The 23,105-nt window shown below is 35.2% G+C and overlaps 2 protein-coding genes and 1 long non-coding RNA gene across 3 annotated transcripts; 1 reads left to right on the top strand and 2 right to left on the bottom strand.

Annotated features, from left to right (window-relative positions):
* Positions 1-323: 323 nt before the first annotated feature.
* Positions 324-7,060, bottom strand: eif5a2 (eukaryotic translation initiation factor 5A2). Its single transcript, XM_048162759.1, has 5 exons — positions 6,684-7,060; positions 5,511-5,700; positions 5,281-5,385; positions 4,940-5,071; positions 324-2,280 (listed from the first exon to the last, which is right to left on the bottom strand). Exons 2-5 carry the CDS (start codon positions 5,676-5,678, stop codon positions 2,218-2,220), a joined length of 468 nt encoding a protein of 155 aa, XP_048018716.1. The 5' UTR covers positions 5,679-5,700; positions 6,684-7,060; the 3' UTR covers positions 324-2,217.
* Positions 5,993-14,295, top strand: LOC125250267. Its single transcript, XR_007180757.1, has 2 exons — positions 5,993-6,079; positions 11,944-14,295. It is a non-coding gene; the product is annotated as an uncharacterized LOC125250267 (long non-coding RNA).
* Positions 7,685-22,835, bottom strand: slc2a2 (solute carrier family 2 member 2). Its single transcript, XM_048162757.1, has 11 exons — positions 22,684-22,835; positions 20,966-21,061; positions 18,144-18,343; positions 17,833-17,957; positions 14,303-14,418; positions 13,752-13,914; positions 12,620-12,807; positions 12,405-12,509; positions 9,108-9,209; positions 8,742-8,945; positions 7,685-8,649 (listed from the first exon to the last, which is right to left on the bottom strand). Exons 1-11 carry the CDS (start codon positions 22,690-22,692, stop codon positions 8,446-8,448), a joined length of 1,512 nt encoding a protein of 503 aa, XP_048018714.1. The 5' UTR covers positions 22,693-22,835; the 3' UTR covers positions 7,685-8,445.
* Positions 22,836-23,105: the final 270 nt, after the last annotated feature.

The raw sequence follows: 23,105 nt of genomic DNA, 5'->3' as shown, positions 1-23,105 counted from the left end.
TTGGCCCTAATCCTCCTCCGTACATTTCTATTTTAAACTATTATTATTATTTTTTTTTTTTTTAATTAAATGTACTTCATTTATAATAGTATAATAGTAAATATAATAGTACTATAATAGTTATAAAGTTTGAAAATATTACCGTTTTACTGCATTTTGATCTTGCTAAGCATGAGAGACTTCTTTAAAACTGACCCCAAACTTTTGAACTGTAGTGCAAGTACGAGAGATTTTAAACAAATAAAATGTCTTATGCAAATGTCTTGCCAGGCTTGTTGCAAACTGAACATTAAACAAAAGACCGAAAGAAACACAAAAGCTTGTACATTTTTCAGATGAGTTTATTATAATTGCTCCCCTCATATCCCAGTCTGTGGTTTCTTACAATTATCATTCAACTAGCCATATGAAAAACACTGAACACTATTGTCTGATTAAGCATATCCTTACAGTCTGCACTGGTAATGACCTGCGTTTCTTTCTGTCTGTATCTCATAGGTCAAGCTGCTGAATTTAAGAAATGAACCAATAATATGCATCCATTAAAAAAAAAAAAAAAAAAAAAAAAAAAAAAAAAAAAAAAAAAAAAAATCATGTAATCCACTCGCAAGCATGAACACTAATGATTTGCAGAGAGAGACGAAGAGGTATTTTACAGGGATATTTAGGACTAATACTACAAACAGCAAAATAACCGAACACTGGAAACCTGAGAGACTCGCTGAGTTTGATATGCCAACGTGAAATCTTTTCAATACTGTACAGTCATACAATACTTTCCACTTAATTGAGCTCTCAGATCTACGGCCACTTTTTATACGAGAGCTAGATTAACAATAACAAAAACTAGTCGAAACAGAGAACGTCGCAAGATGACCCCCAACAAAGCTGAAAATACCTCTTAAGAAAAACATTCTGCCGAACCAAGAGTTTTGTTTGTTTTTTTTCATTTACTGATCCATCCTACAGTAAACAAATTAACCAAAAAAAAAATAAATCAGAATCAAAACACCAAGAGGAACCCAAATGCAAAGATACATTAGCAACGCTCCTCATTTCTACATCAAAAAAGGAATTTCAGAGTAAATAAAAATGCTTTACTACAAAATACTATATTTTTTATGAGCCGAATGCAAACTGTGCCCTTAAAGTGGAGGAACTAATAAAGCCTTTATACCAGTAAACAAGCCAGGTGCATGTAAGATGCTATAGAGCGTGAACTCTAAAGAAAGTGTTGATATTGAAAGCCCTTTAGTGCACACACTGTGCCTGTCCGTAAGTACAAAAAATAAGCTAATTTATGCAGCATAAAAATTTGTTGTATAGCAAAGCTACTGTAAACAGTGTTTGTTACAGAGGGCGTTCATTACTGCTGAATCACAGCAGGTTAGCCAATGCAAAGCTCAAAGGCCCTTCTTATAATCATCTTCCCTTACTACTAAAAAGATGTAACAAAGGTATTGGGTTATTGCTTTGCTACCAAAATAAGTGTTAATTATGGAGGGACAAATGCTGTAAACTTAAACTAAAGAAAACCTGGAACGTTTTTGGAAAGTTCGGTTGGAATAAAACTACAAAGAATTAATTTTAAAAAAAAAAGAAGAAAGGTTTTGCGATTCAGATCAACTACATTATATTTGGTCATTTGGTCTGGATTAAATGTCAGTAAAATTTAGTCTGTTTTCTGCCTTAGGATCGCTAGTTGCCGGTCACCCCAACAAGTGCCAAGCTGTTAGAGCGACATTCAGACAAACCCTAGCCTACCTGAGACACACAGGCTTTGGCACGAATGTAGATGTACCAAAAGCCGGCAAACTAGTCAGTGAGATTCATAGAGGTAATCTTCTATGGCTGCTGCCTGATTTGCAACAGTTTAAGGCCCGTTGGCATGAATAAAAAGGTTTCTGCAATAAGTAGAGCTTTAAAAAACTATTCTCATTTTTAATAATGAATGATAAAAGTGCATCTGTATAATGAAAAAGGAATGAATGAGGGGGGAAATAATAAAGAACAAGCGTGCAGGAAACCCTTTGTGATTTGAAATATCCTGATTAGACAACACCTCATGAGACAGGTCAAAAGGTCCAGCATCTTTACTGTTTAACACAAATGATTCTAGGTGGTTTGTGAAGGCTGTGGCTTTGGTGACTTTTAGAACTAAAATGTAATATTTGTGGTATAGAGGCCCTCACTCAACCAGCCGTCAGCTTCTGTTCATTATGAGCTCATGGGCTTGATGGCAATGGGACACTCCTCCCCCATGGCAGCCAACACAGAGACCTGCAAGAGAGAAAGAAGTCAGATAAATCAACTTTTTCAAATTAACACTAGGATTACTTTTAAAGGTATATACACACCACAATACACAAAGCACTAGTCATTTGCAAATGCCTTATTAATAAACGTATAGTTTATGGAGTGTGACTTCACCCGAAAATGAAATTTCAATCTTTAATTACTCGCCCTCATGTCGTCCCAAACCCGCAAGACCTTTGTTCGTCTTCGGAACACAAATTAAGATATTTTTGATGAAATCCAAGAGGTTTTTTTTATCTCCCATATAAAGCAATGAAATTACCACATTCAAGGTCTAGAGAAGCTTCCAGGTTCTATGTCAGAACACTGGCTCATTACTGGCCGAGGCCGTTCACGTGAGCAGCGCGGCGCATGCGTGTGATGCTGACGCAGTAGCTGGCCAATACAGAGTCGGCGTTCTGACATAGAACCTGGAAGCTCTGCAATCCGTCTTCAATGTAAACTGCGTAGGAGAATGACAGGGTAGAGAAGAACTGAATTGTTGAATAAAGTCGTTATTTTTGTTTTTGCTCAAAAAAGTATTCTCGTCGCTTAATAATGTTGAACCACTGTAGTCACGTTGACTTTTTACAATGTCTTTAATACTTATCTGGATATTAAATGTGGTAATGTCATTGCTTTCTATATGAGAAATTTCATCAAAAATATCTTAATTTGTATTCTGAAGATGAACGAAGGTCTTACGGGTTTGGAACGACATGAGGGTGAGTAATAAATGACATTTAATTTTTGGTTGAACTAACCCTTTAAAGCAGGGATGGGCAACTCCGGTCCTGGAGGGCCAGTGTCCTGCAGAGTTTATCTCCATCCCTGATAAAAACTCACTTGCCTATAGCTTTCTACTAATCCTGAAGACCTTGATTAGCTGGTTCAGGTGTGTTTGATTAGGGTTGGAGCTAAACTCTGTTGGGCAGTGGCCCTCCAGGAGTGAAGTTGCCCATCCCTGCTTTAAAGTCATCATGACCTATCTATTTTCTAAATGTATGTTATGTATCTTATGAACGAATCATCCATGCATGCATTTTATTTAAAAAATTAACTCAAATGTTTAAATCTATATGGCCACTCCATAGTCGACCACAAGCTTGCATTAACGCCCTACATCCCAAAACACAAATCAACAACTGATAGAACAATTTCCCTACATTTCTTTTCCATTTCAAAAATCGGGATGTACATCACAATGTGTAAGAAAAGATTTATCGCACCTTTAAAGTAAATACTTAGCTAGTACCTGTATAACAAACTAAAACAGAATGTTTAAAAAAACTAATTCATGCGTTTAACAGTGGGTCCACAAATTGTGTTTTGACCTCAAACTATGTGAAAATGGTATTAAGCATTACCCCTAATAAGCTAAAAGTTAAGATGCTAAAGTTCAGCTAATGTTTGACCATGACCATTCTACATTAAAAATGTATTAAGTAAAATTTAATGGTAATATAAAATGCATTAAATGATACTATACGCATGTTTTCATAAGGCAGCACTCAATTTTATACAATACTACTGCGTTCACACCATGTCAATTACTAAATGACAACCTGGATGTTCTGGTTACATCCTCCGACTCAGGATGTGCATGTTTCCAAGGCAACACTTAAAGGGTTAGTTCACCCAAAAATGAAAATAATGTCATGAATCTTTTGAGCGTTATGAATCTTTTGTGTCGAATCATGATTCGGATCGCATGTCAAACCACCAAACTGCTGAAATCATTTGACTTTGGCGCTCCGAACCGCTGATTTGACACAAAAGATTCATAACGCTCTGAAGCATCATGAAGCAGTGTTTTCAAATCGGCCATCAGTATATAAGTTTTGTTTTTTTGGGCGCACCAAATATATTCTCGTCGCTTTATAATATTAATATTGAACCACTGTACTCACATGAACTGATTTAAATATGGTTTTAGTACATTAATGGATCTTGAGAGAGGAAATGTCATTGCTGGCTATGCAGGCCTCACGGAGCCATCAGATTTCAACAAGATTTGAAGATGAACGAAGGTCTTATGGGTGTGGAACGGCATGAGGGCGAGTAATAAGTTACATTTTCATTTTTTGGGTGAACTAACCCTTTAACTCCAAAACCTATCCATGTAATTGGAGTAATCAATAGACCACAATACAACAAGCACTAGTCATTTTGCAAATGCCTTATTTAACGTATAGTTTATAGAGTGTGACTTCAGATAGTTATTCAACTCTGCTAGCTACATTAAACTACTGCATGTCTTGTTTATTTTTCAGGTTATTCTTGCACTAAAACTTTAAAAATACTCCAAAAAAAAGCTGTCATTTTGATAGTTTCCACATGATGTTGTAAGATAGAGTAAGATAAGAACAAGTCAGAGCACTCAAATTTAGAGTTCACAAGTTGTAATTACAAGATCTACGAGGATACGAATGCTTTTTACAAGTCAGAATCTCATAATTATGTTAATTGCGACATGGTGTGAACCCGTGATCAGGCTCTATATCCACTAAGAGCAAGACTGAAGACCAGTGATCTAAATTAAATTAATAAAGCCTCTCATCTAAAATGTCTATTTAAAAAATTTTTTAACTAGCTCACAGCATACAAATTCATGTGAATTTGAAAGCATGTAACAGGTACAAACCAGAAATTCATCCCCAGATTCAAATTTGCTCTCTATTTCTTTGCCCAGATCCCCATCAGGCAGCTTGAGGTCCTCACGCAGATCTCCATTATCCTTCAGCAGGGAAAGGTAGCCATCGGTAATGCCAACCAGCTGTGCCAAAGGAAAGGCAGAAAAGGCACATTATTTCAAAAAGCCACAGAATAAATAAAATATAGGCATTTTCTGTGTAGAGCAAATTCCTGAAGACAAGAGTTTAGTACAAATTACATTCATTATTCAATCATTAAACTCTGCATATGCGAACATGGCTGATGAACATTGATAAACGAGGCCTAAGGTTGATTACGGGTTGAACTTACTTGATAGTCCAGTCTCTTGATATTCGGAACATCCATGTTGTGGGTGGAGGGACAGATATCTTCATTTTTCTTTCCAGTAAATATGTCAATTCCAACCAAGTGCACCTGAAAAGGAAATTAAGCCAATGCATTTAGGAATTTTAATGATTACCGATTCAATAATATGCAATGCATTATGAAATATGGCCTTTAGACATAAGCCTTTGGCAGTGAGTTTATTAATTTGATACCTTAGCATGTCCATGCTTGCCAGTCTTGGAAGTAGACATCTCCACAATCTTGCACGGACGTCCCTTTAGCACTACAAAGCCGTTCTTACGCAGAGCACTGCACTGCATGGGGAAGGTAAGAGAAGCCCCAGCATCTCCACTGGTGAAATCAGTATCAAGGTCAGCCATGATGGGTTAATAGAAAGGGATTCTGTGCGCAGAAGAAAATGGAATAATTATCAGTCATGTAATATGGCATTTACATCAAGGAGTACAGCTGGTATCAGATAGTAATACTGTGTTAATTTAATATATACTGGTATTTGCATGGTATTACCATGGTGCTATGCTCAAAAAATTAGCACCACGGTGCATTTACAAAAGCATTACATTTTGGTACTTTTAAATAAATATTTCACAGCACAAAAAAAAAAAAAAAGTAATAATAATAATAAATAAAATAGTCAATTTTCATTTCTTCTGTGGAACATAAGAGAACATGTGAGAAATTACAACAGACGTCAATGATAACCAAAACTCGTGTTCAACAGAGGGAAAGTCACACAGATTCGGAACGACACGAGGCCAGGGTAAGGAAATGACGGAATTTGGGTGAACTATCCCTTTAAGTGTGGTTAAACATTCGCACATTTGCAAAAATAACGATAAAAATATCAATTTGTTTGTTAATGTGTAAATATTAGACTTAGAGAGCACGTTAAAGCTAAAATAGCATTTGAGCTGTTTGGGTGCTCTTAACAGACCGTAACTTAAACTTGACTACGAACTCATTGCCATTGTTGTAAATATGAACAAATCCACCACGTAATAACTATCAACTACAAACTACCACGAGCTGGAAACCCACAAAAAGCGCGTACAGTTGAACTTCGCCGAATCTAAAGCAGTCGGAGCCGTTTGAGTGTTTGGGCTGGATGAATGGCTCACTTTACAGCTGCATGTAAAGTTAACCGGAACTAATGAGTTGACCGATTCATTTAAAGAGCGTTTATTAGCTCACAAACATATAAATCTTGCTTTTGCTCGGGAATAAACCCTTATCGTGGCACATCGTTCGTAAATGAGTAAACAGAGATGTTCGCATCGGAATCAAGAACTTTTGTCAGGCCGTTATGCTGCTCTTTCTAGCTTTGCATCAGCTTGACACACATGCAAAATAAAATAACTCCCCACCCAGACGCTCTGATCACACAATCGACCGCTTCGGGGCACCGTCTTGAATCGTCAAATCCTCTTCCAGAGTTGTATTCACCCACTGTACTGTATTCAGAGGATTCGTCTATAAATGTTGCGATGCTGTAGCAGAGAGCATTGAAAACGCCAGTCATTCCCTTCCAACAAAAGGCGGAGAGATCTGCGCATGCGCGTGCACCTTTACGGCAACGAGATTCTCATGCACGAGGAGAAACTGCCACAGCTGCGTAGTGCTCAAATTTAAGCAGAAAAACAATTATGAACCAAAAAAACAATTCACGAAATAGTACAACTTTAAGAGTCAACGTACAAAAATATCAAACCACTGTTCTGGCCAACAAATGTTGTAATTGAAAAAATACGTTAAGTAGCCTACATTTAGCCTATCATTGAAAACACGTGGCAACTTGCGTCGACCTGTCATTTTCGAAACGTACCCTTGTCCTGAGAGCACACTTTTTCTGAAACCCAACCTCATTGTGTAGTTGGATGTATGCCAGTATTGTGTTCTGCCCATCATACAAAAGATGGAGCTTATATTGGAGTTCATTATTTGCTCTGTAGGCTATTATAAACTACCAAAAAGTTCAATTCATTAGAGAAGAAATTTGAAGACTAGTTCTTGTTCCACCTTTTTCAACAATTATTATAATAATATTAGCATAATGATTTCTCAAAGACTGTGACACAATCCTTGTGATTAGATTTCAAAAAAGCCTATATTAAAACACAACAGTTATATTAAATTGATTCACAATATTACTGTTTTTACAGTATTTTTGATCAACTAAATGCAGCCTTGGTGAGTAGCTAAATAAGACACTTACCGACCCTAAACTTTTTAACAATAGAGTAGGCCTAAACGTAACATTCACTGCATATTTGCAATAAGTTTCCAGGTACTTTGACAATCATCAAACTGCCATGAAGTATAATAGCAACAGATTAAAAGACACAGCAAAAAAAGGGTTGCAGCACCATTGTGTTTTCAAAGGCTTTCCTATATCATTTAATATAATATAATTCAAGGGTCTTCTATTCTGCAAAATTATAAAGTAATTGTTAACAATCTTTGGATTTTTAGATATCTAGCAAAGCAAATAATTAAGGTTGTTTTGAAGTTGGAATGGTTTACTTTAAAACATGGGTAATTTTATAATGGGAAAAAATACACAAATGTAATCCAACCATTGTAACTCTAAAACAAAATGTAATAAATTCTTACATTTTGTCTTTGAATATTTAATTTTAAATATCTATCATATAACCATACTACCATATTAATTATGTAATGCACTGAAGTTTGTATAACCTTCTTTCAGTTGATTTATATCTCACAAATCTCAGTTGACACATACAATTCTCTCCATATTGAACTGAAAGGACAAATCACTTTAAATTTGCCACCATCAATATCACTAATTAAATACACTGAAGAAAATGATACCTTTAAAAAATATCTTTAACAGATATATAACTTTGGGAATATAAAAATAATATACAATCATCTAAATTCAACATTAGCTGCGCCAAGGCCAGTGCATGTCTATATTGTGCACCATCTCTCACGATTATGCAGTTGTGTTTAGTTAATCTCTAAACTAATTATTTCCTGTCAAATGATGAGTTCTGCATGAGGTTCAGTGGAACATACAGCAGTTCAGTTCTGTCATAGCAGTTAAGTTCTGTGCCTGCAGTAACATCGTTCATTCCACAGTTGCCATAAACTAACGGTCCTCCTTCAGGCCTCTGTAGAGCTCTTGAGCTGCACCATCTCAGCCTCTTCTTGTGGTTTGGAAGGAGGGGCTCCACGTTTGTGGTGGAAAACCGCTGCTATCTCCTCAAAAGTCTTCCCTTTTGTTTCAGGTACACGCAAATAGATAAAAACGGTGAAACCGAACAGGAGTACTGCAAAAATGACAAAGACGTAGCTCCCACAAAGACCCTAGGGACCAAAGCAAAGTTAGAGTTATTCTTATTTTGAAGACCTTATAGCATGTAATGATACTGCACAATTGTAAAGATCCAGATAACTACCTCTAAATAAGGAAAAAACATGCCAATTATGAAATTGCATGTCCAGTTGCAACACCCAGCTAATGCTATGGCTGCTGGACGTGGCCCCTGACTGAAGAGCTCTGCCACGATGAACCATGGGATTGGTCCAGGCCCGATCTCAAAGAAAGACACGAACAAGAATATGGCCGTCATGCTGAGGTAGCTCATCCATGAGTAAACATCCTGAAAAGCAGAATAAAGAGAGAGAATTATGTTACAAACACAGAACAGCAACTCAGTCCTGCTCTGTCTCATGACAATTTCAGATACTCTAGCTCATGAATTTGAGTTTTCTCCATTGTATAAATTTTGCCTTTCTTTCATATTTAAAAATGCAAATCATACCTGAAATGCCAGGCCCACTGTCATGGCCACTGCACAGCAGCACATTCCTCCCAACCCAACCAGAGTAAGAGTTCGTCTGCCCGTTCTGTCCACCAAGATCACCTGTAGAACACGCATGCAAACACATGAATCACAAGAACTATCTATGATTGCCTGTATGCTTAAAGACTTCTTGAAGGTACAGTACATTCAGACCCCCGGTTTCACAGACAAGGCTTAAGCCTCTCAGACTAAAATGCATGTTTGAGCTGTCTTAACTGAAAGCAACTTGCACTAACAAATCTTAAAAATATGTCAGTGCCATTGTTTTGCCATATACTGACATCTAGTGGTTATGAAGCACTGAACCAACACATGCTATATAGGTTGTAATGCTATTTGTATATTTATCTATATGTACTGTAATTAGTTTTTATTATTAATTTAATAATTAATCAAAATATTTTATTTATTCACTGTTAATAATCACAAGTCAGCCCCTGGTTACCAAGATAAAATGAAAAGAATTTTGCTGGTCATGTGATCACAACATGGAGGCCTTCATGAAGCAACCCTTTCCATATATTTTTTAAGCTGTTTTTATCTGACTTCTATGGAAGCTTGTTTTCGCTACAAATTTATATCTCACAGTTCATATTTCTTTTCTAACAATTGTGAATTTATATCTCACAATTCCTACTTTTTTCTCACAATTGTGAGTTTATATCTCAAAATTCAGACTTTTTCTTAATTCTGAATTGATATCTCACAATTCTGACTTTTTTCTCACTATTGTGAATTTATATCACAATTCTGACTTTTTTTCTCGCAATTACGAGTTTATATCTCAAAATTCTGACTTTTTTCTCACAATTATGAGTTTATATCTCACAATTCTGACTTTTTCTCACAATTACGAGTTTATATCTCACAATTCTGACTTTTTTTTCTCACAATTACGAGTTTATATCTCACAATTCTGACTTTTTCCCCCTCATAATTATGAGTTTATATCTCAATTCAGATTTGTTCCTCATATTTGTGAATTTATATCTCAAAATTATGATTTTTTTTCACAATTGCGAGTTTATATCTCACAATTATGACTTTATCACAATTGCGAGTTTATCTCATAATTGTGAATTTATATCTCACAATTCTGACCTTTTTCTCGCAATTACGCGTTTATATCTCATAATTCAGATTTTTTCCCCTCACATTTGTGAATTTGTATCTCAAAATTAATATTTTTCCCTCACATTTGTGAATTTCTCACAATTCTGACTTTTTTCTCACAATTATGAGTTAATATCTCACAATTCTGACTTTTTTTCCCATAGTTACGAGTTTATATCTCAATTCAGATTTTTTCCTCACATTTGTGAATTTATATCTCACAATTCTGACTTTTTTCTCACAATTACGAGTTTATATCTCACAATTCTGACTTTTTTCCCCTCATAATTACGAGTTTATATCTCAATTCAGATTTGTTCCTCACATTTGTGAATTTATCTCACAATTCTGACTTTTTTCACAATTGCGAGTTTATATCTCACAATTCTGACTTTTTTCTCACAATTATGAGTTTATATCTCACAATTCTGATTTTTTTCTCACAATAAATTTATATCTCACAATTCTGACTTTTTTTCCCATAATTACGAGTTTATATCTCAATTCAGATTTTTTCCTCACATTTGTGAATTTATATCTCACAATTCTGACTTTTTTCCTCACAATTACGAGTTTATATCTCAAAATTCTGAGTTTTTTTCTCATAATTATGAGTTTATATCTCAATTCAGATTTTTTCCTCACATTTGTGAATTTATATCTCACAATTCTTTTTCTCACAATTACGAGTTTATATCTCACAATTCTGACTTTTTCGCCTCATAATTACGAGTTTATATCTCACAATTATGACTTTTTTCTCACAATTGTGAATTTATCTCATAATTGTGAATTTATATCTCATAATTCTGATTTTTTTTCCCTCACATTTGTGAATTTGTATCTCAAAATTCATATTTTTTCCTCACATTTGTGAATTTATATCTCACAATTCTGACTTTTTTTCTCATAATTATGAGTTTATATCTCAAAATTCATTTTTCCCTCACATTTGTGAATTTATATCTCACAATTCTGACATTTTTCCTCACAATTACGAGTTTATATCTCACAATTCTGACTTTTTCCCCCTCATAATTACGAGTTTATATCTCAATTCAGATTTGTTCCTCACATCTGTGAATTTATATCTCAAAATTCTGACTTTTTCCCCTCATAATTACGAGTTTATATCTCACAATTATGACTTTTTTCTCACAATTGTGAATTTATCTCATAATTCTGATTTTTTCCCCCTCACATTTGTGAATTTGTATCTCAAAATTCATATTTTTTCCTCACATTTGTGAATTTATATCTCACAATTCTGACTTTTTTTCTCACAATTGCAAATATTTATCTCACAATTCTGAGTTTATAACCCGCACTTCAGACTTTTTTCTCACTATTCGAAGTTTAACTCGCAATTCTGACACAATATAACTTTTCTCAGAATTGTTAGATATAAACTCGCAATTGTGAGTTATAAAGTCAGAATTGCGAGATATTAACACGTGGCAGAATCTCATGTGAGATTATATCTAAACCATATTTTTCAAAATGACTATTAATTTCTTTAGAGCTTAAACCTTTCTAAGGAAAAAAAGCTCTTCAATCAGAAAATGACTTTGTTTTAAAATATTGTGCTTTCATGCACCAGATTCATCAAAACTTGTTCTAAATGGATTATTTGATTTAGAGTAGCTATTGACTCATCACTCAAAGCTGTTTTCACTTGCAGGCTGCCCTTGAACTAGCAGAGATAAACACTGCAAAGTCCCGATAACATATGGCTGCTCTCCAGCTCTATGAGCCGACAGACCTCTCCAGATCCAGCAGTTATCAGATTCAAGGTGAGGTGTCTCACTGCTGGGTTGTATTATGTAGCATAGTATGTAAAACATGAGTATGATTGATAATGTCCGTGAAAAATTATATAAATTTAACCTAAATAGATGACAAAATTTGATTATAGTGCTAAAGAGTGTTGTTCTGCCTTTCAACTGTAACAATTGAAAGCTTTTGTCTAAAGAAACATGCTCTCAACTGAGTTGGAATTATCTACAATATCAGTCTGGAGTTACTGTCAAAAAGCATTAAAGGAAAGTAAAACCCAAGAGGCAACAGCACTCTGCTGTTTCTAAGAGACGAGAGCCTGTTCCTCAGCAGCCAGTGTTTGCCTTTAAATTAGTGTCTGTTTACCGACACAAGGGTGAAAATGATGTTTATAACTCCCACTCCAATAGTGGCATACACAGGCTGACCAACACCAGCAGTCTGGAAGATCGAAGTAGAGTAATAAAAGATCTAGAAAAAACACAAAGACAAGAACAAATATTACTGTTAGTAATGTGGTCCATAAAACTTAAATCGAAATGGTTTTTTCAATAAAATGGGAGTAGGTAGGTTGAGCGTACAGCGTTGATCCCAGAGAACTGCTGGGAAAAGTGCATCATGAGGGCCACAAAGAGCTGCTGGCGGTACACCGAGGAACGGAGTAGCCGCCAGATGGACATTTTCGCCTCTTTCATGGCCTCCTCCTTCTCTGCCTGCATCTCTGCTATGTCTTTTGAGGTGTCGTAATCTCCCTTCAGCCTTTTCAGATCTACAAAAGGAAGAAGGATGGCAAAAACCGAGCAACATTATTTTGTCTGATCTTCGGGGAAGTTCAGAATGAAGGCCTGTTGACACCATAAGCAATAATTATAACAATAACTAAGCTATTTTTTACGTTTTAAAAATCACTCAACTCTACTAGAATAGTGGAGTCCACATCACAACTAACGACATCGACACAGGAACAATATTGTCCTATTTTCATAATTTTATTGAAGAACATTTTTTTATAGGGGGTGAACCATTGACGGTTTGTTGGTGTAGATGCTAATATCATTATCATCATAGTGTTCAGTTTTGGTGTGAAAGGGCCTTTAGAGAGAAGAGCATTAATTCATTTAACATTCAAATTATTATGAAAGTGTTTTAGTGGCACGTTGAAAAAACAAATCATACTAATAATCTTATCACAATAGGAAAAAGCAGCTTCATCAATGTGAAAGATTTAGAATGACTAGAATGCTTTAATATTTTCTAACAAAGAAATACTTTTGGCAAAACAGCACAGAGTTTTCATTAGTATCCGGCAGTGGTTATGAACTGTAGGAAATTGAATTTATTAAGGAGAAACAACCAGACAGACATTCAGGAAATTGCCTGTTTTGTGCAATCTGTAATAGCAGCCAGTAGTCAGCTCCACTTCACTGTGATGATACTTTCCTTATTCTCATAATATTGTGACTTCGATCTCACAAAACTTTATCCTTGTAATTTTGACTTTATTCTCAAAACATTACCACTTTAATGTCATAATGTTGTGACTTTATTCTCTAAACTTTGACTAAGGTTTAAGCCTATTATGAGATTATTCTTGACTTTATTCTTAAAATATTTCTTTTATCGTTGCACAAAAATGATCTCTCTATAAATACAAATTGCATATTTAAGCATACAGTGTCCATGAGGAAAGAGTGAGAAGGCTTTGGCACATACTCTTGCATGCTTCTTCCACTTTGCCCTGTTTGATGTAGAGGTATCGAGGACTCTCTGGACACAGAAGCAGCAGCAGACTCTGCAGGATGGCAGGAGCTCCAGAAAGACCCAGCAGTACGTGCCACATGTCATCATTTCCCAGCAGGAACTCCAGACCAATGACCTGTAGATAACAAGGACACCTGCACACATCTTACAGCTTCTAATAAAAGCCTGAAAAAGAATTACTAACAAAATAACTTCAAAAAAAGGTTGATTTTTTTGAAAGTGATGAAGACTAAGAGCAGATCATGTGACCTTAGACTTCATAAGCATTTTACTTAAAATACAAATTCATATTACTTTTTCTGTTGAAAAGCTATTATAAACCATCACTGTTTTTTCTATTTTATTTTTTATCAATTGTTTTACGTGACTGTTAAACAGATTTTCCATGAAAGGTCATGTATGGCCATGCTCTTTTATTTAAATATTGAATATTGAGTTCCCGCTATGAAGCTTTGAATCTTTATGCATTTGTGGATTAAAACTATTATAAAAGTGGCACTCACTTGACTAATAAGGATGCCAATTACAATAGCCAGCTGGTGGAGCGCTCCCATAGCCCCTCTGAACTTCATTGGAGAAATCTCTCCAATGTACAGGGGCACCAGGCCAGATGACAGACCTATAACACATGTCACATATGAACCACCAGTGTGCAGTCAAAATATCCCAGCTAACAATTTTTGGTTCCCAGGACATTGTTTTTTATAATTTGTTTTTGGTTAGCCAGGAAATTTTTCTTAATGGTCCCAGAATGTTAGTTTTTGGTTTGTAGAATGTTATTCTAACGTTAATCAAATGTACCTTTAACATTATTATAACGTTCCCAGATCATTAGGTTTTGGTTTGTAGAACGTTATTGTAACATTAAACTAATGTACCTTTAACGTTATTATAACGTTCCCAGATCATTAGGTTTTGGTTTGTAGAACGTTATTGTAACGTTAATCAAATGTACCTTTAACGTTATTGTAACGTTCCCAGATCAATAGGTTTTGGTTTGTAGAACGTTATTGTAACATTAAACTAATGTACCTTTAACGTTATTATAACGTTCCCAGATCATTAGGTTTTGGTTTGTAGAACGTTATTGTAACATTAATCAAATGTACCTTTAACGTTATTGTAACGTTCCCAGATCAATAGGTTTTGGTTTGTAGAACGTTATTGTAACGTTAAACTAATGTACCTTTAACGTTATTATAACGTTCCCAGATCATTAGGTTTTGGTTTGTAGAACGTTATTCTAACGTTAATCAAATGTACCTTTAACGTTATTGTAACGTTCCCAGATCAATAGGTTTTGGTTTGTAGAACGTTATTCTAACGTTAATCTAATGTACCTTTAACGTTATTGTAACGTTCCCAGATCAATAGGTTTTGGTTTGTAGAACGTTATTCTAACGTTAATCAAATGTACCTTTAACGTTATTGTAACGTTCCCAGATCAATAGGTTTTGGTTTGTAGAACGTTATTCTAACGTTAATCTAATGTACCTTTAACGTTATTATAACGTTCCCAGATCATTAGGTTTTGGTTTGTAGAACGTTATTCTAACGTTAATCAAATGTACCTTTAACGTTATTATAACGTTCCCAGATCATTAGGTTTTGGTTTGTAGAACGTTATTGTAACGTTAAACTAATGTACCTTTAACGTTATTGTAACGTTCCCAGATCATTAGGTTTTGGTTTGTAGAACGTTATTGTAACGTTAATCAAATGTACCTTTAACGTTATTGTAACGTTCCCAGATCAATAGGTTTTGGTTTGTAGAACGTTATTCTAACGTTAATCTAATGTACCTTTAACGTTATTATAACGTTCCCAGATCATTAGGTTTTGGTTTGTAGAGCGTTATTCTAAAGTTAATCTAATGTACCTTTAACGTTATTATAACGTTCCCAGATCATTAGGTTTTGGTTTGTAGAACATTATTCTAACGTTAATCTAATGTACCTTTAACGTTATTATAACGTTCCCAGATCATTAGGTTTTGGTTTGTAGAACATTATTCTAACGTTAATCTAATGTACCTTTAACGTTATTATAACGTTCCCAGATCATTAGGTTTTGGTTTGTAGAACGTTATTGTAACGTTAATCTAACATTCCCTTAATGTTATTATAACGTTCCCAGAATGTTAGTTTTTGGTTCCCAGAACATTATTTAGTTATGGTTTGTTTTTGGTTAGCCAAGAAAGTTTTCTTAATGTTCCCAGATTATTATTCTAACGTTAATCTAAGGTTATTATAATGTTCCCAGAACGTTAGTTTTTTTGTTTGTATACCGTTATTTTAACGTTAATCTAACATTCTCATAACATTACTATCACATTTCCAGAACGTTAGTTTTTGGTTCCCAGAAGGTTATTTTGTTCAGGTTTTTTGGATAGCCAGGAAAGTTTTCGTAACATTCCCAGAATGTTAGTTTTGGGTTAGTAGAACGTTATTCTAACGTTAATCTAAGGTTTGTTTTCGGTTATTCCCTTCAAAATCATATTTACTATCATAACTATATTAATTTTAAGTAATCATTCAATAAAGAGGTCGATAAACGAACGAGCCAGTCAGCCAGTAAAATGAACTGACCGTTAATTTTTTTAATTCTGTGTTAATCTAATGTTCCCATAACGTTATTATAACATTCCCAGAACATTTTTTAGGCAAGGTTTGTTTTTGGTTAGCCAGGAAAGTTTGTAGATCATTAAACTAACGTTCTCATAACGTTACTATAACGTTCCCAGAAGGAACGTTCTGTGATTGCTGGGTTATTGCTTACACATATATGTAGTAGATCAGATGTCCCAAAAGGGGTATAGGTTGAGCGTATGCTCAGGAAGTTCGGTAAACAGAGTAAATCATGAACCATTCACTCTGCTTATGGTTAATGAAGGAATTAAGTCTTACTTTTCGGATTCAAATTAGACCAATCTACCATTTTATATAACTGACTTAAAGTTATGACCGGTCTTGAAGAAAAAAAAAAAAAATTACTAGTCTAAGCAGTTTATGCAACTGGCCACTAATTCAAAAACAACACAGAAACACAGCAACTGTGTGTTTAGTGTTACTCTAAGATGCAAAGGTTTCTTTTGGAAGTAATTCATTCATTTCGAATTACTTTCGTTGATGAGACATTCGGATAATTTTACCAACTTGAATAACGTTAGTTTATTGTGCTGAATGAGATTTGTATCTAACGCAGGGTTTCTCAACCACATTCCTGGAGGCCCACCAACCCTGCACAATTTGCGTGTCTCCTTAATTAAACACACCTGATTAGGGTTATCAGCTCATTAGTAGTGACTCAAAGATCTAAAATAGGTGTGTCAGACAAAGGACACATACAAAATGTGCAGTGTTGGTGGGCCTCCAGGAATGTGGTTGAGAACCACTGATCTAACGCATCTTCTGCTTCGAATTTTTTGTTCATTTGTCACGTGACAGACACAAAATGAAAGTACATGAACATCACTATTTCGCTGGCAGAGCAAAAATCAACAAAATAACTGGCAATGTTATATTTAAAATGTAAGGTACTCAGTATTAAATTCTTGTTTATTGAACTGCTGTAAAGCAATGTCCCACTTGTTGATATTCAAAATAGCTTGCTTACAGCACTCGTATGATCAGTGTTGGGGGTAACGCATTACAAGTAACGCGAGTTACATAATCAGATTACTTTTTTCAAGTAACTAGTAAAGTAATGCATTACTTTTAAATTTAAAACAAAATATCTGAGTTACTTTTTCAAATAAGTAATGCAAGTTACTTTGTTTTCCCATTTATTGGCTAACAGCTCTCCTGTCCCCATGTTGAGAGAAATCGGGAGTGCAGAGGTGTTGTGTGCGCTGTGTAAACATGATGGTTATTCCAGCATACGTTTGAGCATGAGCATACATTTACTCATTTACTTCTTCTCCTGCATCTGTATTCCAGAATGGCAGCACAGCTGAAAAGCTTGTATGTTTGAGTTGCGCCCTCTACTGTACAGGTGTGAATTTGCATTTCCTTCAAGAAATGTTCTGTCTTACCACAGTACAGTCCCATGATAGCACGTCCTGCTATCACCATGAGGTAAGGTGTGCCCATCTTAGCCAGGCCCATGAGCAGCCCAGCTGTTATGGCAAGGACATTTATTGCCAGCATGCCTTTGATCCTGTAAATCAATATTATATAGAGAGGATCACAAATGAGTCACATTCTACTGAATCTGAACATATAAAACTTTATTCTTTCAAGATAAAGAAAGCTGAAACTATTTCTTGCATTTAACATCCTAGAGCGGTTTCCTTTTTATCTTTTTTATCGCAAATAATAATTTACAAGTTCACAGATACTCCACCTTCCACGGAAGTCGCTAACAAAGCTCACTAGAAAGGAGGACACCATGCCTCCAATGGAGAAGATGGCCACAGACAAGGACCAGTACATGACCACAGAAGGATCGGAAGGTTCTTCATGTTCTGTGGCATTTCCTCCTTCTCTACGGGACAGATTTTCATCATAGACACCGAGAGATCTTGCATAGTGCCTCTCAATGACCTACAACACAAATGACATGACACTGCCATAACAAATACTATCCTGATACAGAACAATAGTCCTATCTCTTGAAGATATAATCTCAAGTAGATAAATCCATATCATTCTGGCTCAGAATGCAGTTGAGAGTGAGAAGGTTGTAATGATGGTGTGATCAGGGATGGGCAGTATTTATGATACATGTATTTCAAATATAAAATAGTATTTTGTAATTTGTATTTGATAGGGTTGATGAAAATGGCTTCATATTTTGTATCAAAATACTTTAGTTTTTTGTATTTTAAAATACTGTAAAATACTTTGTAAGAAGTCTACATGATGACATCATAAAAATGCAGCCTCTGATTGGTGCCTACTCAGTAGTTTGCCCAGACTTGTTGAGATCAGAACAGAAAATTGATCCATATGGAAGAAGGTGGTCAAGGTAAGAAACGTGCAGGCTGCCAACTTTTCATCAATTTTTTTGCATAAATTGCTATAATTTTAAACAGTTCATGTTAAGTTTTGGTGTTTGTTTTATTAGCCTAGGCTAAATAGTTTACCAATTTACATAATGTTCTTGAAAACTATTAAACCGAGCAGCAGCCCCCAATATTTATGATTACCAATCAAATGATTAATTAGTTAAAAACTAGTTGCTATGAATACAGGAGCCATCAGTTGTCTTCCTAATGACTTTGAGTCAGTGTTGCTGATGCAAAGTAGGCCCTTTGTTACCAAACACCAAGTAACTAAATTAGGATACAATTATGAGTCATTCGCAAACTGTTAAAGGTGCCCTAGATTATGTTTTTAAAAGATGTAATATAAGTCTAAGGTGTCCCCTGAATGTGTCTATGAAGTTTCAGCTCAAAATACCCCATAGATTTTTTTTTATTCATTTTTTTAATTGCCTATTTTGGGGCATCATTATAAACGAGCCGATTTTATGCTGCGGCCCCTTTAAATCCCATGCTCTCCGCCCACAGAGCTCGCGCTTGCCTTAAACAGTGCCTTAACAAAGTTTACACAGCTAATATAACTCTCAAAATGGATCTTTACAAAGTGTTCGTCATGCATGCGGCATGCATGCGTCGGATTATGTGAGTATTGTATACTGTTATATTGTTTACTTCTGGTTTTGAATGAGTTTGATAGTGCTCTGTGGCTAACGGCTAATGCTACTCTGTTGGAGAGATTTATAAAGAATGAAGTTGTGTTTATGAATTATACAGACTGCAAGTGTTTAAAAATAAAAATAGCGATGGCTCTCTTGTCTCCGTGAATACAGTAATAACCGATGGTAACTTTAACCACATTTAACAGTACATTAGCAACATGCTAATGAAACATTTAGAAAGACAGTTTACAAATATCACTAAAAATATCATGTTATCATGGATCATGTCAGTTATTATTGCTCCATCTGCCATTTTTCGCTATTGTTCTTGCTTGCTTACCTAGTCTGATGATTTGGTTGTGCACATCCAGACGTTAATACTGGCTGCCCTTGTCTAATGCCTTTTATACTGTTGGAAACGTGGGCTGGCATATGCAAATATTGGGGGCGTACACCCCGACTGTTACGTAACAGTCAGTGTTATGTTGAGATTCGCCTGTTCTTCGGAGGTCTTTTAAACAAATGAGATTTATATAAGAAGGAGGAAACAATGGAGTTTGAGACTCACTGTATGTCATTTCCATGTACTGAACTCTTGTTATTTAACTATGCCAAGATAAATTCAATTTTTCATTCGAGGGCACCTTTAAACATTAAACTGTTGGTTACTTTAAAACTAACCTTCATCTAGGTAATCACAGGGATATGTGAGTATTAGCTGTTAAAGCCACAATATGTAAATTGTCACCACTAGAGGTCGCTTATTCAAAACAAAGGCGTAGCTTGATGACGCCTTGATTTCACGGAATCATGGGATGTGTTGTCTTCACATCTACAGCCGGTGGAAAAGAATCGGGATGGAATTCGGGCAGAAATCATGTTCATGGATGAGATTATTAATGTTATTTTAGGATGAAGCAGAGCAGGGCCGAGTGCTGTGCGAGCAGAAACAAGGCCGCTGGAGCGATTGCTAATGAGAGACAAGCGCGACACGCCTCTAGAGCAGTAAAGCTTTTATTATGCGACAGTCGCCGCTTCTGCTTCTTCTGGTCAGGTGTATGTGGGGTAACGCAGCGCTGTTTTACATTTAAGTGTTGAAAATTGTTACTTTTGAAAATTGTGACACTTGTTGCACACTGCAGTAATCTAGATCGATATTAGCCATGGTAAAACATGGTACTTGCAGTAAATCAAGAAAACGAGATTTAAACAATAAGACTTGTGGTGAGCTATATAACAATGATTAGTTTTCTGTCGATGAATGTATCCAAACGGTTGCTCACCTGTCTAATAAAACACATAATATACTAAAGCGTCTTTGGTGTTTCCATGGTTTCTACAAAATAAAACCAGAAATCGAGGGTATGATGTCATTGATAGGCGACGCACAGACACAGCCCATGTCCAGGTTAACAATTGCTGCTGTATTTTGTTGTTTATTTTGATACACTTAAAATTAAGGTATTTGGTATTTTATTTTAAAATACATTTTTATTTGCCCAACCCTGGGTGTGATGACTGACCTTCTGTGGGGCATTGATGACACCCAGGCTGTATCCCATCTGCAGAGAGCCAAGTGCAGCTGTGAACACTGCCAGAGCGAGTGTGCCTGTTAACTGCTGCGAGACAGGAAAACAGGAACCGTTAACACACACAAACATAAAAGTTCATTATCTGTATTGATCTATTCTTTATTAAAGCACCAATAGAAATTAGGGTAACACTTTTTCATTTAACATTAGTTATCAATAACGTGAACAATGCTTCTACATCATCTTAACTAATGTTAATCTCAACATTTAAGATCAAAAGTTGTATTTATTAACATTAGTTAATGCACAGTGAAATAACATGAACAATGGTTAATAAATGCTGTAAAAATATGTTGCTCATTAGTTCAGTATTAGATCATGCATTAACTAATGTTAACAAAGGACTAATTAACTGTTACCAAAATTAGTAATACAGACAAAATGATACGCATAAATGACAATACTCAATTGCATGTTCTCTGTAATCTATAGATCTTAAGCGCCAGAGAAACTTGCGAACAGCCATCTTTAGAATTTTGTCTTTGAACTTCCGTTTTTGTGGAAGCCCTTTATATTTCTTTGTCATCGCTGTCAAATTAGCTGGGTAAGTGGATTTACTTATTGTAGAGTTAACAAAAGTTATCATGAGCATCGTAATGTTTAAAGCAAATGTCTTAACAAATGTCAAAGATTTTAAAACGAGCAATTCATTCATAAATAAGGCCTACATAAGATCGCTGTGGAAATACAAACCGGAAGTCAAAAGACAACGAGAGAATGGCTGGGCTACATAAGTTCTATAATTAAGGTCAACTTTTAATAATTAAGGTCTTGAACTGAATAAAAAATAAATGCTTGTGAACTACAAAATAATGAATAAACAATTCAATTCATGTTTTATTTAAATAAATAATAATATGTGGTATTATTATTAAGGTTCTTCTGAATATTTAGTACAATGAACATGATTAAATAAAGTTGGATTAACATGTTTTACTCATAATTGCGGTGATGCAACTAAAACATGAATTTGCTTATAAAATATCTGAAATGTAGATAAATGTATTTTGTGCAGCCAGGTACATGAGTAATACCCGAGTGAACAGAACTAAAGCTCTTGGATGTCTGAAAATCTCTGGTAATATTAATTTAACTGTGTATTGCACATATTATGCAGCTACAATTACCTACTATAGTAACAATGCTCAATCACAAGCAGCCTCACCAAATGTGTGTACAGAGCAAGTACTTATGTAAGTATACACTTACGTAAATAAACAGTCATAAAAATAGAATGACCAGCTCCTTGTAGCATATATCATCTAAAAACAGTTGTATTTACTAAAGTACTACAATTCTCAGTTAGCTGTTTGTATTTAGCTTCTGAACCAAAATCCATATTCTGGTCACTATGGTTATTCATTTGTCCATTTACAGCTATATGGTTGTTTATTTTGTTAAATCACAGTAACATTAATGGTAAAAACCCAGAAACAATCACAGCATGAACATCATCTGCATTCTGCATGACTGTCATCTCTGCAGTCTCATTCATACCATTCCACACACACACAAAATACATTTAAATTAAACATGCAAAGCCCATATATCACACCATTTAGCACGATCAATCTATCAATCACAGACTCAAATCAAACCGCATTTTCATTATCCATTTGAATTCATGAAAACGGATGAAATAAATTTACCTTCTCCATTTTGCATGAAGTGTCAGCAAAAGCCGCTCTTGGTCATTAATAGTGGCTCCAAGGTTCTCGCTGCTTTCCCAATACTCAGTAAATGATCAATCCTGTCTCTGCAGGATCATGCAGCACACGTGTGCTGAGCTGAAGACCTTCTGCCCTGATCCACTAATGATGTCCATGTAGCACCACTGTTTATATATATATATGGTGCTTCAGGAAAATCATTTTCCTACTGATAGTAATACTCCTACCAGACTATTATTTCACTTCTAACTGTGGTGTAAGTGATTGACATGACGACTTTCATAATTTTAAGGGACCTTGCTAATTGTTTGTGGTGCAAATATTGAAGAATGTCAGGTATCAGCATTGCAAGATTGGTGTTTTTTTTTTTTTTTTTTTTTTTTTTGCATAGCACAACAAAA

The sequence above is a fragment of the Megalobrama amblycephala genome, linkage group LG17 (genome assembly GCF_018812025.1).
Source record: "Megalobrama amblycephala isolate DHTTF-2021 linkage group LG17, ASM1881202v1, whole genome shotgun sequence".
Lineage (NCBI taxonomy): Eukaryota > Metazoa > Chordata > Actinopteri > Cypriniformes > Xenocyprididae > Megalobrama > Megalobrama amblycephala.
This window is presented reverse-complemented; position numbering and strand designations above follow the sequence as displayed.

Bases quoted from the DNA above. Each gene is read 5' to 3' on its own strand.
- slc2a2 (XM_048162757.1), bottom strand. The intron at 14,419-17,832 runs GTAAGACAGAAC...CATGTGTTATAG, and splicing joins TATCATGGGACTGTACTGTG to GTCTGTCATCTGGCCTGGTG. The intron at 9,210-12,404 runs GTAAACAGACAC...CGTGTTCTACAG, and splicing joins TCATTTTCACCCTTGTGTCG to GTGATCTTGGTGGACAGAAC.
- eif5a2 (XM_048162759.1), bottom strand. From the start codon at position 5,678: ATGGCTGACCTTGATACTGATTTCACCAGTGGAGATGCTGGGGCTTCT. The intron at 5,386-5,510 runs GTATCAAATTAA...TTTCCTTTTCAG, and splicing joins GCAAGCATGGACATGCTAAG to GTGCACTTGGTTGGAATTGA. The intron at 2,281-4,939 runs GTTTGTACCTGT...TCTCTCTTGCAG, and splicing joins AATCTGGGGATGAATTTCTG to GTCTCTGTGTTGGCTGCCAT.